This window comes from Cydia pomonella, chromosome 9 (genome assembly GCF_033807575.1).
Source record: "Cydia pomonella isolate Wapato2018A chromosome 9, ilCydPomo1, whole genome shotgun sequence".
Taxonomy (NCBI): Eukaryota; Metazoa; Arthropoda; class Insecta; order Lepidoptera; family Tortricidae; genus Cydia; species Cydia pomonella.
Window position 1 is genome coordinate 899,547 of NC_084711.1, and position 18,692 is coordinate 918,238.

The 18,692-nt window shown below is 37.4% G+C and overlaps 1 protein-coding gene across 4 annotated transcripts in view; it reads left to right on the top strand.

Moving 5' to 3' along the window:
* The first annotated feature begins 5,646 nt into the window (after nucleotides 1–5,646).
* The window catches only part of LOC133521044 (uncharacterized), a 38,498-nt gene continuing 25,452 nt past the window's right edge, over nucleotides 5,647–18,692 (top strand). Inside the window, exon 1 of one of the 4 annotated variants that reach the window (XM_061855772.1) lies at nucleotides 5,647–6,055. In XM_061855772.1, the coding sequence (XP_061711756.1) occupies nucleotides 6,053–6,055 (3 nt within the window). In that variant the 5' untranslated portion in view covers nucleotides 5,647–6,052. The other 3 variants (XM_061855770.1, XM_061855769.1, XM_061855771.1) reach the window with 3 other exon arrangements.

Genomic DNA, 18,692 nt, shown 5'->3' on the forward strand with positions numbered 1-18,692 from the left:
CCGAGCAGCAAACTACATATGTATATTCATATAAAATTAATCGCGAGAAAAAAATTCAGTGCCTCTAGTTAAACTATTCAGGATACTAGGTCCATAAGAACAGGGGGCCTACCGCGTAAACCGAAATTCGCAAATTGCGGGGACCTTTCTCTCTTACTCTCACTAAGACGTAATTAGAGTGACAGAGAAAAATGCCCGCAATTGGCGAACTTCGGGTTATAAACCCTGTAACGACTACTGCCACTACTTGAGGTCTACTTTTGTGGTTATATTCACAAAAACGCCTTCAAGAAATCCAATAGGTACAACCAGCAGCAAAAGTTTCTAAGCGGGCAAGACGTTCAAACTATACGTAGCTCAACTCTACTGTTAAGGGATTAAAATCGTGTGCAGATCATTTTGACCACCTAAGCCGCTTCGCTATGTAGTTTTATTGCTGACTGTACAACTTCGCGGGCCAAGACTGAATACCTCAAGTTACTACTGAATAAAACAGACTGCACTTTGAGTTTGGATTGGACTGCCGCCAAATAAGTACCATCGTCCTCACTGTTCTGACAATTTTAAACCTTATTGTAAAGGTATAAGTTCCGTACCCCCAGTGTAAATAAATTCGATTTCGAAACGTGACGTACGCGTTTGCGTTTAGTCTCATTTTGTATTGGATTTAGAAAGAGCGCGCCAAGCGGGACGTTTTGGAAACTCAAAATCCTATACAAAACGCGTTCGTCACGTTATGATGTCGATCAAATTTACACTAGGGGTACAGATGATGGTCGTTAAAAGTGTTACTACTAGTAACGTAGTCAGTACTACTTGCTGTATATGTAGTACTACTTGCTGTATATGTTCCTATGTTGTGTCCGGGAAAGGAAGGCCAATCAAATTAGATAAAAATAAACCGGCAAAGAGCATGTCGGGCCATGCTCAGAGTAGGGTTCCCTAGTTATTCTTCCATTACAATAAGCTAAACTGGAGCTTAAAGTATAGTAGATTGTTAACCAAGGGATGAACTGTGGGTGTACGTCTTTTTACTATAAAGGGGAAAGTTTTTGCGATAACTCAAAAACAGCTAAACTGATCATGTCCGCTATAGTTTTCATTTAATGTCTTTCTTAAGCTCTACTTCCACGATTTTTTTCATATTTTTTTGACCTCTGGTTCAAAAGTTAGAGGGGGGGGGGCACATTTTTTTTATTTTCGGAGCGATTATATCCGAATATATTCACTTTATCAAAAATGTTTGTTGAAGACCCCTATTAATTTTGAAAGACCTTTCCAACGATATCCCACACTGTAGGGTTGAAGTAAAAAAAAATGTACCCCCACTTTACGTGTAGGAGAGGTACGCTAAAAAAAAAAATTTATATTTTATTGTACGACTTTGTCGGCTGTATTGATTTATATATCCATGCCAAATTTCAGCTTTCTAGCACTAACGACCACGGAGCAAAGCCTCCGACAGACAGACAGACAGACAGATGGACATGGCGAAACTATAAGGGTTCCTAGTTGACTACGGAACCGGAACCTAAAAAGCGTTTTAAGGAATTAATTCCCAGAAAGCATGGGGCCCTAAATGCATGTAATCCGAGTTTACGCATCCCAGGAGGTGTGCATACATTTTTGCTCTTCTTCAGTTTTTAGGGTTCCGTAGCCAAATGGCATAAAACGGAACCCTTATAGTTTCGCCATGTCCGTCTGTCTGTCTGTCTGTCTGTCTGTCTGTCTGTCTGTCTGTCCGAGGCTTTGCTCCGTGGTCGTTAGTGCTAGAAAGCTGAAATTTGGCATGGATATATAAATCAATAAAGCCGACAAAGTCGTACAATAAAATCTATAAATTTAATTTTTTTTAGGGTATCTCCCCTACACGTAAAGTGGGGGTGAAATTTTTTTTTCGCTTCAACCCTAGAGTGTGGGGTATCGTTAGAAAGGTCTTTCAAAACTAATAGGGGTTTTCAATAAACATTTTTTGTTAAAGTGAATATATTCGGAGATAATCGCTCAAAAAGAAAAAAAAAATGTGTCCCCCCCCTCTAACTTTTGAACCATAGGTCCAAAAAATATGAAAAAAATCGTGGAAGTAGAGCTTAACAAAGACATTAAATGAAAACTATAGCAGAAATTATCAGTTTAGCTGTTTTTGAGTTATCGCAAAAAAAATTCCCTTCATAGTAAAAAGACTTACTTTAATTAGGTACTGATTATGCAAATTTGCCTATTTGTTTAACTCGGGTGAAAGGTACCGTTTCATCCCTTGGTTAACAATTTACTATACTTTAAGCTCCAGTTTAGCTTATTGTGACGGAAGAGTAACTACGGAACCCTACACTGAGCGTGGCCCGACATGCTCTTGGCCGGTTTTTTTTGCTTTTAGCTCGAAAACGGTACGTATAATATTAATATTACCTACGTATATTATATTTGTCTAATAACGATTAGATTGCCATAGTTGTGGGATATACAAATAATTTCACACGGCTGAGGGCTTGTGCATAAATCACGCGAGGTTTTTTCGGCTACTTTTTGACCCCCCCTCCCCCTTGGTGATATTTGGTGAGGTTCTTGGGGAACCCCCCTCCCCCACATAACTTCACGTGTATTTATTTTTTTCGTTCGACCTAATTTTAAGATAAATAGTATTGTATAGAGTAAATCTTGTTTAGACTCGCTATTTCGAAGTGCCAAGTGTAGATTTATGTTTAACAAAACCGAGATAAAGTATGTTTTAGATATTTTTTCTTAGTTTCGTTCACCATAGAAAAATACACGTGAGGTTTTCTTATACCCCCCTCCCCCAACGTGATCTGCTGTGATTTTTTCGTGATTAAATGGTTTAGTAAATGAACACAAAGAAGCACATATATTTTACAATTTACATCCTTTCGACAGCCGATATCGGGTCGGACAATGTGAAAACGCTCTTAGGCAGATTGAACCTGGGTCACGTGTCATAAACAACCCTAGAATAAGGGCCAGTTGCACTAACCACAATCGATGGACTTAACAACGGGAATCAGCAATGAAATTTCACTCAAATATAGTGAACGTTTTAACAGTGACTAACGGTTTCACGCGACCAAAGAGAATTGGTGCAACCGACCCTTAGCTGAGCGCCGGCACTAATGAGTCGAGTTTGGGCCGACTCGGGCTGAGTGCCCGCTTAGCGGCGTGCTGCCTTATTGATGTTGCCGTTGCATGCGTGGGCGCACGTAAGAGGAGCTCTATTTTTAGTGCTCCCTGTCAAAACGTAGTTTACGGAGCACTTATTGAATCACTCGGGTCTTGCAAATCGATTAAATTAGTTTCTCCTTTTTGAATTTAAGATAGTCTTTTATCGGTTCGTATTCTTACGCAAGCACGCACGCACACACGTACACATGTACACACACACAAGGTAAATTAAATGGGCCACTTAAGCTACAGTAGGCTCAAAGAACGCAGTATTTGAAAAGTCTCAGAGCTTTTTTTAGGTTACAATACAGTTGCCAAAAATTTAATTGCCTTAAAAAGGGACAACATTATTTGTTCCTGAATCGCTGTCAAACTTTGGTTTTGTAGGAAGTTTCCTTTCTATACGGTAGTAGTATTATTTATTCTGTGCCATAACATTAACAAATCAAGTTACCGATTCCTAGAGGTAGATTCTAGTGTAACAATTTATTATCGTTTTGAACTGACATTTGATACGACTTAACGAGTTACTGATTAGCACGCATCTCACGCACGACTCATTTCATTTCGCATGCACCAATCGGCGTGAGCGATCTTCAAGTGGTCTCAAAATAATATTCAAAACCGTAACAAATTGTTAAATCTGAATCGGGCCCCTAGTTGGTTTCAACTTCCTGAAAGTTGAACTTAGTGATCAGGAGGCCAAATCTAACTTCAGGCCAAGATTTTGATATTTAAAAAAACATTCATTTTGATGTCAAAATGATATATTTATGTTATCATTCGCCCGTGCCTCTCGCTCGCACCAATACGATACGCTCGCAACATGTACGAACTATAGTTAGGTTCTTAGGGTCCCGTACCCAATCATGAACTGTGATAGCTAGACAGTTGAAATTTTCACAGACGATGTATGCTCGATCCCTCTGCAAGAGCTATCGCATGATTTTTTGAATTTAACTTCAACTAACATAATTGATTAATGACACTGATGTCAGCATACATTGAAAATAATATTTGTATGAAAAAGTATATATCGTTTTCGGAGTACAATATATGGTTTAATTACTTGCTCGTGTTACAGGAAACACCCGGTATTACCGATAGAGAAGAACATCCGTATAAATACGTAAATTTTTAGCTCAAGCTGAAACGCAGACCTTCGCTTTCGTTCGGACAAGAAATGCACGTTTGGCATCTAGCTCGCCAACGTTTTGCGAGCGATGGGAACCACAGCCCTCGAGCTGATTGCTACGACGCCTACGACGAACTGTAGCACTTGCTACGACGATTTCCTAGGACTTCACAGGCTGTTTTTTAAGCCCTTACGGCCCGATTCAAACTTCAGATATTAGGTCTAGATACGACATGGATCGGATATGTCAGTGTTAAAAGTGACGTTTCTTCAAACGAAAACTATATTAAAGTTCGAATCGAACCGTTAGCCATATTTTCCGAGAAGATATAGGTCATACTGAACAACTTAATATGGGGCCTACGAAATAGCGAAAAATGTTGTTGGCTGTTTAATACATGGCTGACCATCAGATGTGGATGTTTTCAAAGGGACAGCCATTTCTTTTGGGTTTTCGGAGTTGGATCCATAATAAAAGCTACTCAGTATGACCTCATTAACTTCGCAATATATAAGGTTTAAGAAAATAGCCTATATATAGTCATATAAATAAATTAAAATACAAAGGGGAGGTAGCTATCTGCTAGAATAAAATGGGCTTAACCCATTCAGCGAAAAAAATAATAATATAGGACATTATTACACAAATTGGCTAAGTCCCACAGTAAGCTCAATAAGGCTTGTGTTGAGGGTACTTAGACAACGATATACCTATATATTCATATATAAATATTTATAAATACTTAAATACATAGAAAACATCCATGACTCAGGAACAAATATCCATGCTCATCACACGAATAAATGCCCTTACCAGGATTTGAACCCGGGACCATCAGCTTCGTAGGCAGGGTCACTACCCACTAGGCTAAACCGGTCGTCGATAATCACGACACGATGTCGTTTTGCCTCCACGAAGCATTTCCTCTACATACCGGGAAGCCTATGCTTTTGGCTACGACGTAGCGCTACGAACTTAGCTCAGCCGTGAATACTTTATATGACCATTTTACGACATAATGAGATATCTAATTGAGTCAATTGATTAAAAGCACCAATAGAAAAATAACAAGTAGGCACCGTATACTGAATCATAATAATCAAATTTATAACATAGAATGCGAAGGAATTGAAATGAGTTTATTTTGTAAAAGTATGTGTGCTGCAGTACTATGTACAGTCATTTTAACGAATGACCATAAAAACACAAAAATCTCGCCATTTTTCTTCTACAATCTTTAATTGACATTTCATGTTTATTTCACAGCATCTATGGATATGTCAACCTTGCATGCATACCATATCCTTACCTATTCCTAGCTCATTGGTCCTAAGGAGGTCAGTGTGCATGGGAAGTGGGTCAGCAGTGAGCCATGGCGCGGTGCAGCAACATTACATCTTTAAAAACATCGTATATTTACACTAGAAAGTTCTTAAGATAAGACTTTGGGAAAACAAGTCAGTAGTGACGTTGACAACGTTGTATTTCATTATGAAGCGCGTAGCGGGATACAAGGTTGGGTAATTAACTAACGCTCGCTCGGTAACTCTCGGGTAAGATCGGTGGCGTTCGGCAGATGTCGTTGGCGCACGCGTGCGGCCGCCATCGATCCCCGCCCACGCGTGTAGCGGAGTGCACGAGCCCGGTCGGACCGGCATGGCGACGTGAACGCCACCAGCGGCCTCCGGCGATGCCGCGATGGCCAGAGAGGTAACGCGGAGCGACCCGTCGCTTGCGTAACGATGGTTAATATCTATAACTACCCTTGGACTTTAGTGAGTGAAGTGAAGTGTGCATCCATGCAGTGGACTGTCATATCGATCAGGTTTAGGATAAGAACCATGACAATAGCCTAATAACTGTCAATGGCCATGGCGGTATGCAAGGTTGTAGCCTTTTCGTAGCACATCGTAGCTCGTAGCGCTCGTAGCGGTCTAGCGTAGCGCACCATGCGTACACTACCGCAACACACACACAAACACACACATACATACATTTCAACTTTAGTACCATCGCTAAACTATCCATACAGGGTGTATTTTCCAACGTTTAGCTATATTATGTTAGGTTAATATCTGGGTCATATTAAACTGTTTTTACTGTGAATAAGATAGTGATGTTGGGCTATGGGTTAGAAAATAATTCGTGATTTTGGGGAAAGTTATTCAATGTGACCTACATATTCACCTCGAAGACTAGATGTTGAAATATCTCTATGTATATCCAAAATATGATTTCATATTTATACCTGCAATAGCCCATGCTATATACAAAGTGAATTCATAAATTACATAATAATAGTTACACCAAAATGTTTTTATGTGGTAAGTGATTCTGATTTGATCATTTTAATTCAACATCCAACATAAGAAGTTTTGGTACCTACACGACCGTAAGTACGTATATTACAAGCATATTTGTGGGCTGAAACCGTTAATATAATTAACAATATTTGGTAATCTATATTATTAAATTAACCTCCACCAATGCTGCTGTGTTAGTTATAATTTGACAGGTGTAAAAGTACAGTGATGCAATACAGATGGCGCTGTCTGTCTATGAAACTGTTGACAGATGATATAGTACTAAATCTCGTGCAAACCTATTTTGGATAAGGGCAGTTCTTGGCTGTAGATTTTAAATGGTTCAACCGATCATATTCAAAACTCATTTTTATTCATTTCTATTCAATTCAATATAGATATTTTCAAACCATGTCCAAAGTATTAGTGAGTCTCGAATGAAGTGTCACGGCTACATATTTATTTATTTTATTTAAAATTTATTGCACAAATTTACAAATATCAAAAAATGTTTCTTGAAAACCCCTATTAGTTTTGAAAGACCTTTCCAACGATACCCCACACTCTAGGGTGGAAGCGAAAAAAAAATTCACCCCCACTTTACGTGTAGGGGAGGTACCCTAAACAAAATTAAATTTTTAGATTTTATTGTACGACTTTGTCGGCTTTATTGATTTATATATCCATGCCAAATTTCAGCTCTCTAGCACTAACGACCACGGAGCAAAGCCTCGGACAGACAGACAGACAGACAGACAGACGGACATGGCGAAACTATAAGGGTTCCGTTTTATGCCATTTGGCTACGGAACCCTAAAAAGAGTACAAATGATGGATTAACGCCTTAAGACATTCTCTTTATTTATTTATTTGTATAAATATTTGTATTTTTAGTATTTATAATGAATACTAAAAAGTTTTGGTATCCAGTTATGGAGTTTCCTTCTGAAAATTTTTTTTGGAATTTACATTTTCTAGGACCCTAGATGCCGTTAAGGTAAGAGTCTGGTAGGAGTCGATATATTGCTGCCTTCCCTCTTTCAGTAATTTTTCCAATCCCCATTTCACCCATACAGGTAGGGTGTTAAAATTAGAATTATTTACTATCAAATATTAAATTCTAAGCACGAAGTTTGTCTTAGACTTTACACCAACAATGAAATCGATGAATCTTTGCTACGAGTATTATAACATAATTGATTTATTTGACTCTATCCAGTTTTCTGGTATAAAAACCGGCCAAGAGCATGTCGGGTCATGCTCAGAGTAGGGTTCCGTAGTTACTCTTCCGTCACAATAAGCTAAACTGGAGATTAAAGAATGGTAGATTGTTAACCAAGGGATGAACTGTGGGTGTACGTCTTTTTACTATGAAGGGGAAACTTTTTGCGATAACTCAAAAACAGCTAAACTGATCATATCCGCTATAATTTTCATTTAATATCTTTCTTGAGCTCTACTTCCAAGATTTTATTCATATTTTTTGGACCTATGTTTCAAAAGTTAGAGGGGGGGGGGGACACATTTTTTTTCGGAGTAATTATCTCCGAATATATTCACTTTATCAAGAAATGTTTGTTGAAGATCCCTATTAGTTTTGAAAGACCTTTCCAACGATATCCCACACTGTAGGGTTGAAGCAAAAAAAAAAAATTCACCCCCACTTTACGTGTAGGGGAGGTACCCTAAAAAAAAAAATTTTTTAGATTTTATTGTACGACTTTGTCGGCTTTATTGATTTATATATCCATGCCAAATTTCAGCTTACTAGCACTAACGACCACGGAGCAAAGCCTCGGACAGACAGACATTGTATTTATAAATGTTGTTATGTATTTTTCATGTCACTATATGATGTTACTATAAATGTTGTATTGACTTGTAAACGACCCCTTAAGGCCTACTTGCAGAATACATTTTGGAATTTTGAATTTTTGAATTTTCGAACAGACGGACAGACAGACGGACATGGCGAAACTATAAGGGTTCCTAATTGACTACGGAACCCTAAAAATCACAACTAATAAAAGGGTACCCTAAGGGAAGGGAAGCACTGTTATTTATTGATTTATAAATATAAGACATAAAACAGTTTGTTAGTTTATATTAACACTTATATAAATGTCTAAATAATTTATAACGCTATTTTACATATATCCAAAAACATCTTAAATATTTTAATTTATTGATTAAGGAAACAAGTTACACAGGCCAATTCGAGTTTTAGTTATTCGATCTCATTCCAATATGATACTGATCTGTCAGTGTCAAAAGTGACGTTTTCGGTTGAAGATAATTCACATTTGACACTGACAGATCGGTATCAGATCAGTATGATATTGGAATGAGATCGAATAACTAAAATTTGAATTACCCTGACAGTCTAATTGTAATTAATATGAGCCCCATCGAAGGCAATACCTTGATAAGGTTCGTGTACGACTGGTATAGTCGAGTGCATTTTAACCTTACTTTCACCATATTTATAAACCCGACTGTACGGTACCTACGTACTATAAACTTTTGTTAAATTATAACGTTGGAGCGTTTTTGGCGCTCTATGGGCTGTTAATTTTTACATACTTTCTTTTAGAGAAAAAAAAAGTTACAAAGCCTTGTCATTCATAGGGTTACGTGTTAACAAATACCTACATGTGTAAAAATGAAACGATTCATAAACCTTCAAGTTTAATAGTCCTAATGTATTGTGTAACCATTTTTATATCTTACCAGAAATCTAGGTCATCCGGTTAGCTGCATATTCTGCTCATGAAATACTCTTCATTTCCCTCTGGAAATTGCAGGGCAAAAGGTCTAGAATAATCTAGAAAACTAGATAAGCTAGTTTATTGTGCCAACAAATAAATAGAGCATCCTTTAAAATCCTTTTAACGCGTTCTAGACCGGTACGCTGCGTACCTCTATATGACGTAAAACAAGGTGATATGGCTATTGTACTGTTCGCTTGCACCTAGTGATTGTACATATCTAGGCATAATACATTAAGATATATCAAGAACCACGAACATACATAAAGAAATGCCCAAAGCAACTGAGTCCCTCCAATAACATCTTTAGGTCCCCACCTAAACCTACCATCTTTGGGTTCCAGTCCCCCTTAACTAAAATTCTGAAGTTACCACCTTAATATAATCAAATAATACCATTGGGCAAAGCCGAAATGTACATATGCATTAGGGTATTTAGAACCAGTGTACAAAGTATCATAACAACCGGTGTAGCGGTTTCGAAGAAATTAACAAATTATCATTTTTCACTTTGGAGCAGCCTGTATGTGTTAGTAGCTCCTAAGATAATATCCTCAAAGAATAGTATGAAACCTTCTTTGATCTTTTTTATTTATGACATTAATAACGCTTCTGACTTTTGAAAAATGTCATCATTATCAAATATTTCGAACAAATTGTCAAAAACACTGCCAAAGATTAACACAGTGTGTTTCTTTTTGTTGTCGATTATTGAAAATAACTTTTGTTTTAAAAATTTATTTTTTTATCTTTTGTTCTAATTAAAAAAATATTTACGTCAGAGCACTCCTGAGAAGTAACCCTACGTGGGATTTCAGGGTTTGTGCAATGGCTAAGGTCACCCTGTATATTACAATAGAAAATTGTACTTATATTGTTAACCAAGGGATGAAAGGTCAAGCCCACACAAGCAACTACACCCACTATGTATTAAGGTTACGTAAACATATTTAAATTGAAGTATTTAACATTTAAGACTTACCTACATGTTTAAATATTAACAGTGGGTTTTCGGCTGTCATCATTAAAAGTACTGCTAGATGAAGGCTAGATGTACAATAAATACTCTAATTTACTGATATTTAATCAAATATCGTGATATCCAATGATTGTTTAGTCTAGTATATTGACGGACTAAAATACTTTTTAATTTATCACGGAAATCTCAAAATTCTAACAGTACATTTAAATACCAACTTAAATAGAAATATCACTACTTGTCAGGTCATTTAAGTAGGCAGCAAAGACCTAGTTATGTTTTTAACGTCGCATACACATACTTTTAAAACTGTTGGTTAAATTAACCAGCAATCACAAGGTTCTATTTTAAAATTCTACAAAACTTCCATATATATCTACATATACACGGTGTAACATGAGGAAACTGAAAGATTTTAACCACGCACTTCTGAGGACAACAGAAGGAAAACATGTTATATGAGATTAAGTAAAATTCGCCAAAAATTTTTTTTTGTTTTAATTTTTGAATGTATTTGTACATGTACATAAAAAGTTAATAACAAAACTGGCACGGAAAATGAATTTTTACGATTTTTTTATAAATCTAGTTTTTGCATAGGTTATTTGTCACTTTTTGACATCTATCAATAAGGATATTTAGACTACGCCCCATAATGCCATCATCGCCATCAAAAAATCGTTTCGCACTAAGTTACAATAAAAAGATGTTTTTTTGTATTGCTATTAACTCTGAAACTAGGCGAAATCCCTAAAAGTTTATATAACATTTAAGTCTCTAATGTGATCAGGAATACACTGTTAAAATATTTCAGTTTCGTCATGTTACACCGTGTACACCGTTTTTTTTTTCAAATCCTTTAAGTTTAATTTCAAGGGTACATACCTGTACCCCTAGTGTAAATATTTTCGACAGCGAAACGTGACGTACGCGTTTGCGTTAAGTGTCATTTTGTATGAGATTTTTGACTTTCCAAAACGTCCCGCTTGGCGCGCTGTTCAAAAACCCATACAAAATACACTAGGGGTACTGAGCTCAAATTAAGTAAATTTCTCTAAGACACCAGTATTCTAATTAACTCCATTTTAGAGATGATAATTCTTTAAATAAATATTTAATTTATTTTTTCTGATAAGGCCCTTACCAGCGTGTACCTACACTTGTCTTAGGGCCTGTAAACTTACATTTTGCTTAGTGATAAGAATTAGTAATACATTTGCCTCTAAACGGAAGTACTTACTATCTCATATGATTGATGTTCGAAACTTCAAAATGATATTGATACATAGCTCAAAGTATTCCATTGTTTGGTTGAGTTAAATATAATACTCGTGTTACAACAACAACGCTATATGGACCATTTAAGTACTTTTTTATGAAAAATAAAAAATTAAAACAAATAAAATAATAAATTTATTAATTCCGTACCATAAAAGTACGAAAGGAACCCTTATGGTGCGACTCTGTCCGTCCGTCTGTCCGTCTGACACATCGCTAAATATCTTGAGAACCACTTAAGCTATCGATTTGAAATTTGATATAACTATATCATGAACAACGCTAACCTAGACACATCGAAAGTATTATATTTTATTTTTGTTAACTAGGGAAAATGCCCAATATGAAGGAGGGGAAAAAATTCAAAGTCTAGTGTCTATGTCAAGTCAAGGAAAGAGCCTAAGTTGTCCATTACAAAACATTTTCTTTTAATTTTTCATAGTAATAAAAATGATTTATGAAAAATACCATCGTAACAATTTTTGAAATCGGTTAGCATGATAGAGAATTATCCTCGAAAAACCAACATACGTGCATTACATGGCGCAAATTAGTTAGACAATTTGCCGATAGATGGCGCTGTACACAATTATACTTAGTATAGGTACTTCTTAATGATCAAAAGTCTTTCGCCTTTATAGTTACACGGGATAATCAAAGTTTGTACGGAACCCCCGTTTTAGACCTGTTCATGATTTTTTTCTATCGAAGGAAAGTAAAAAAAATCTGAATTCGAATCATCCCTAGAAAAAATCCTCAAGATTGTTAATTAAATTTGTCGCTACCGTAATGTTATCTCAAAAAGCGGTACGATTTTTCAAACACTTCGTTCTCTGAGTCTACGGTACCTTAACGAAATAAGGTTCTATAGTGGCCTAGGATTAAAATTGATTAGTCGTAAAACTGTACCTACAATTGTAACATTTAAATCCTGTCAGTAATTTGTCAAATTGGAGCTACTTTCTTAAGTAGAAATAAAAGTTTGAGTTAAAAGGCTCAAGTAACCTACTCAACGAAGTAATCTGCAATTTTCTCTAAATTTTTCGCATGGAATCGAATACAAAACAAACTGGGTCGTATCGATTGCAATAATTCCCTCAAAACGAACCATCGCCCTTACTACTATCGCTTACAGAATATTCGCCTCGTTTACACCAGTCTTATTTCTCCAAATGAGTTCAATGCAAAATACGCTTGAAATTAAATAATTAATAAATTTTATAAATAATGTTAAATATAAAAGTGATATAAATAATTGTACAATGTGTATTCGGTTAATTCAGAAAGAAGAAAACACTAAAAGCGGCGGATAATGATTCACACTTGATATAATTATGTATGTATTAATATATGTATGTTTATTTGTATTAAGTATATGTGTAAGTTTATCTATACATAGTTTATATTCATATATTGTCTCGGTTACAAATTCATTTACTTTAAATGACACTGCACCTACTTAATCTTTCTGGTTTAACCCATTGGTTGAATGGTAGAGAATGCCTTAAGGCATTAAGTCCGCCATTTGTACCTTCATATATTGTGCAATAAAGATTAAATAAATAAATAATTCCAAAAAGTCCCTGCTCTTATTACAACAAGATATGCGTGATTTTTACACGAATTTTTGGGATTACCCAATTTCTAAAATTACTCGAATACATCCTAAGTACGTACGTTTTGGTTTTATTAACACATTAGTTTTTTGACACTCGATAGATCTCAAATATAAATTTATTACCTATCCAAAATTCATAATTTTGCCATGTTGAGCGCGATAATCGATTTTTGCCCCACATTTTGCACTTTGCAGATATTCCATTTCGCTTCTTTGTACCGACGGTTTGTCTCTGTATCATAGCTGGGTCTTAAATAGACTTCCACAAGGAAAGGCACACCTCCATTCAAATGAGCTTCGGAGGCTGAGTTGGCATTCCAAGAACTCAAGGAGTGGTTCGGGTCTTCTCCGGTTCTCTGTTGACTCGATTACTCTAAACCGTTCGTAGTTCATACTGATGCTAGAAATTACGGGATTGGTGGCATGCTTACACAAACCATCGATGGTCAGGAGCACCCGAAAAACAGTTCAAATATTTCTGCAATTTCCATTATTTTAATAGATTATTGACCAAAAGATGAAAGGCGCGTCAGAATGGGTTCTTTGCATGGGGCGTGAGAGTCTGCCATCTCGTGACCTGAATAGAAAGCGAAAACAATTCACGCTTCTATGCAGGTGCTGCCCCCTACACTTCACACTGGCTCTATTTCGCATAGTAGCGTCTGCCATCTAGTGGCTTACATCTAGAAATGGAAACTTGGCATAATGCTTCGCGCCAATGAATAGGAGGCATCTGTACTGCCGTCTACAGTTCAAGGATACTAGCTTACACTGATTCATTTGATGCGAGTGGACTGGATGTCGTTCGATACCTCCCTGTAGGGAGGTATGAGAGGCCGTGCCCGCCATTCGGCTACGACGGTTGTTGCGGGCCGCTTGCCACCGATGTGGGGAAGTCAAACATCGTCATTTGGTGTAAGAAGTTGCTGCTGTAGTAGGCCAGGTCTTCGCTACCAATCGTTGCCCAACCCCACTACCCCTAGTTCGGTGATACCGTTTGAGCGGGGCTGCGGTGAAGGCGACCAGTAGCTTATCTTATAGTAGACGCAAACCAAATTGACGACCGGGGTCGTAAAACTTCTCATTCACACTCGCGTGGTCGTAGGTAGGATGAGAGAGATAGTGATATGACCTCGGTCGTCAGTTTGGTTTGCGTCTACTATAAACTCGCGTGTGGCGTGCTGTGGCTGTAACCGTTTGTGTTGTGCTTGCAAATGCTCTGATACTGGTGTTAGGCTATGCTACCGGGGCAAGTGTCGGGCCCACCTCGCCAGAGGCCTGAGGGCCTACCGCGAACCACGTTCGACGTGTTGCCTCTCTGTCGCACTAACAAATTCGTACGTAAGTGTGACAGGGAGGCAACACGTCGAACGTGGTTCGCGGTAGGCCCTCTGGTATGATGACGTGGCGCGATGTCCCGAAGATGCTCGTGGCCGGCGTTGTCCGCGCGGCCAGAGGCGAGTGGTCGGCAAGCATTGCAATAACACCGCAGATAAGAGCCGAAAGAGGGGGAAAATTTAATTTCTCTTATCGCGCCACCGACGCTCTATCTATCGCTTATTTTTAGATGCCATTTCACAACCAAATTGATGTTTTTTATTTAATTTATTTTGTCATATTTTTGTACAGTAACATCAGTAAACGGTTTATATTGTATTTTAGGTAGGTAGCAATATCTAATAGTATATCATGTAGGTTAAAAACAAATAAAATAGGGTTTGACACTTAATGCAATATCTTATCTTAAAAAAATCGTAAATATATCAATTGGTACAGATCAATTGTTATAAAATGTTATATAGATTAATTCTATTTTTTTTTCCGAAAATATAAGCCACGCTTTTATACTGATACACCGTACACAGTGTAGTGTAAGTTACACTACACACTTATTGTGTATACACTACTAACCGTGTAGCTAAAATCGCTGATTTTTTGCACGCTTTTTTATATAAGATATCGTTGTAAATAACAGCACTTATTTTTTTAAACGTTCGTCAAAAGACTAAAAACAGTAGAAAAAGTTGTAATCATGCTAGCCTGTCCTTGTCTAACACCATCGCTCTCTATCCCTCCTATCAGCGTCCGTTTTAATTCCCCCCACCATTAATCCGCCCATAAAGACCCCATAAACGCCTCCAAGGATTTTTGCAGGCGCCAGAATTATTGAAAATCAATGGCTCCCCAATCAGACCTCTGTCTTAGTGACTAAATACTTAGATACTCGTATTTTTGGTAACGCCAGGAATGTGGTTGACTTTTTACAAGCTTTTATTTAACTTGCAATGTATGTAACTATTCTTCCGAAATCCGTATTGGTCTGATCCTATATATTCTTCAGTTAATAGTATTATTCTTTTCTGTATAATTTTCAGTATCTATGCCTTCAAAACACTTGTTTTCAAATAAAATATGTAATAGTTTTCGGAATCGATTCACATGATAGAGAATTATCGTCGAAAAACCAACTACGTGCATTCATATTACATCGCGCAAATAAGTTAGACAATTTGCCGATAGATGGCGCTGTACACAAATATACTTAGTATAGGTACTTCTGATCAAAAGTCGTTCGCCTTTATATTTACACGAGATAATTCAAAGTTTGCACGGAACCCTCGATGCGCGAGTAAAACGAACTCGCACTTGACCGGTTTTTTTTTTAATTGAAGTTCACTAGACGGTGATGATATTAAATAACACCCCTATAATGGAACAGGCACTAGTAATGGGATGGTATAGCCAATCATGTAAAACAAGTATTTACCATCAGTTTTTAATCGCTGGCAACATTTGACCATAAACAAGAGCCAAAGAGCTGCTTACGTTTAATTTTTCATTTTTTTTTTTTTTTTTTCATTGATATTCGTTAGTTCGAAAATTAGTGGCGCCATACATCCCATGACTGGAGCAAAAAACCAGTTTTAATTAGTTATTAATATTGAAACCAATTGCAATTGCTTTCATTAAATACATAGTAAACATAAAGGACGAATTGGATATTCAACTATTCCGCTCGCACCCCGCGAACCGTTAGCACGCATACGTCGTTGTACTGAGTGTTGTTACATATCTCGTAATGATTAAGTGTACAGTTTGCCAAAAATCGGTGACTAAGAAGACTCCAGCGCTAACATGCAGTAGGTGTGAAAATATTGTCCACGAAAAGACTGATTGCAGTGGGCTGACCAACAAGCAGCGAACCGCACTCCACGCTGCTGAAACTCTAGAATGGTTGTGTAGAAATTGTCATCTGTCATCAACAAGACGAACGTCATTCCTGTCGGCTGTAGAAGACGAGGATGAAGACGATGAAGAAGCTGCTCGCACCGTTGCACCCTCTTTTAACTTGAAAAAACTCCTGGATAACATTAGCAAAGAGGTGCATAAAATTGTGATGCGTGAGCTCGACGAGTTAACAAAGTCGGCTAGACACGCTAGTGATAAGATTGATGAGTTCGAAGAGTCTGCTCAAGCTACGAAAGAGAAGATAAAACTTCTCGAACGGCAAAACTCTACACTAAAAAATCAAAATACCCACCTAGAAACTAGAGTCGCCGCGCTCGAGCAGCGAGTTGATGCAATTGAACAAGCTGCCATGGTCGATTGTGTTGAAATTATAGATGTCCCCTTGAAAGTGGATGAGGATACTGTAAAAATAGCCCAAAAGGTAGGAATGTCGCTAAAAACCCTAGATTCGAATAACATGAACAGCATCCGCTCAGCTCGTCGGCTACCCTCCCGTGACGGCAAGTCAGGAGCAATTATAGTGCAACTAAGCGACTCCGAGACCAAGCTACGTTGGATTTCGGCTGCACGCAACGCAGATCTCTTGGCCTCCAGCTTACTACCGGACCTGACTGGCGCAGAGGCAGTTGCCAAAATAACACTGCGGGAGGCACTCACCGGCCGAACCAAGTACCTGCTATTTCAAGCAAAATCTAAGCTGAAGGATACGCAAAAGTTCAAGTATGTCTGGTGCAAGCACGGTAAAGTTTTCGCTAGAAAGGGAGATAAAGATAAGATCTATTGGATCCGTAACGAAAAGGACATCCAAGAATTAGTTAAGTAAATTATACGGTCGTATCTAGTATATTTTGCGACTAACTGTTTTTGTTTTGTAGTTTTAATGGCCGATTTTCATGAAAATGTAACAGAGTTGTTGAATTGTATTGATTTAAACCATTTCCTAAATCAACTGCCAAACCTTAAATCTAGATTCCTAGTAAGTATACACATCAACTTAAAATCATTGCTTAAATACTTTGGTAACCTACAACAAATCGTCTACTCATGTAAACCAAGTGTTGATATAGTAATTGTTACGGAAGCTAACATCTCTACTAATGTCAGTCATCTGTTCACCCTGACTAATTACAACATGTACACGCAACTGAGAAAAAATAAAAAAGGCGGTGGTATTGTTGTTTATATACACAAGAAACATAAATTTGTACAGATAAAAAGAACTACAAATAACTTTGAGTGCCTTATGGGTAATCTGGTAACTCCGTCAAAACACAATGTAGCTCTATGCGCAGTCTACAGGCCTCCTAACTGCAATAAGCACTTGTTTATAAATGAGCTCGAACGTACTCTGCACTTCTCACAAACATCCGACTTATTTGTTTTAGGAGATATGAATATCAACCTCACTGCAACCGATAATGTAACTGAATCATACTTAAACATGATGAGCAGTCACGGTCTTGTAAGCGGGATTGCGAGTTACACAAGGGTAGAAACACGGAAAGATGAAATAACCAAATCTTGTATTGATCACATATTCGTTCGATCCCGCTTGCAAGATGTGTACTGCGGTGCGCTTGGCACAAAACTGGCCGATCACAACATGACCGCGATTGCACTACTACGCGCTCCCGCCACCTGCGTACAGGCTGCTCCAAAATACGTTACTAAAATCAATAATAAAAAGTTACAACAAGAACTCAAAGACATTAATTGGGGATCACATGAAGAGTTACATTGCCCATTGTCGATTTATAAATTCATCCAGGAAAATTTATCTAACTGTTATGAGAAATCTAAATACTTGTATAAAATAAGTGAATCAAAACGTAATAAACAACCATGGGTTTTCGGCAAGGTGCAATTAGAGTGTAAAAAAAGAGATATACTTTATTTAAATTGGCTTAAGGATACCAAAAATATGGTAAACCGGCTTGCATATGTTAAACAACGAAATAAAACCAATAAATTAGTAGAAACGCAAAGAAATATGTATGTAAGCGTAAAATTAGTATAGTTAAAGGAGACATGAGAAAACTTTGGCAAATTTTGAACGAATTGTCAGGAAAGATATCTGCGTCAATACAGGATACTATAAGCACGGCGTTCTCAACTATGACTTCGGATAAACTTATTGCTGATATGTTTGCTAGTAACTTTAAGGAAGCGGTGCAGAACATAATACCA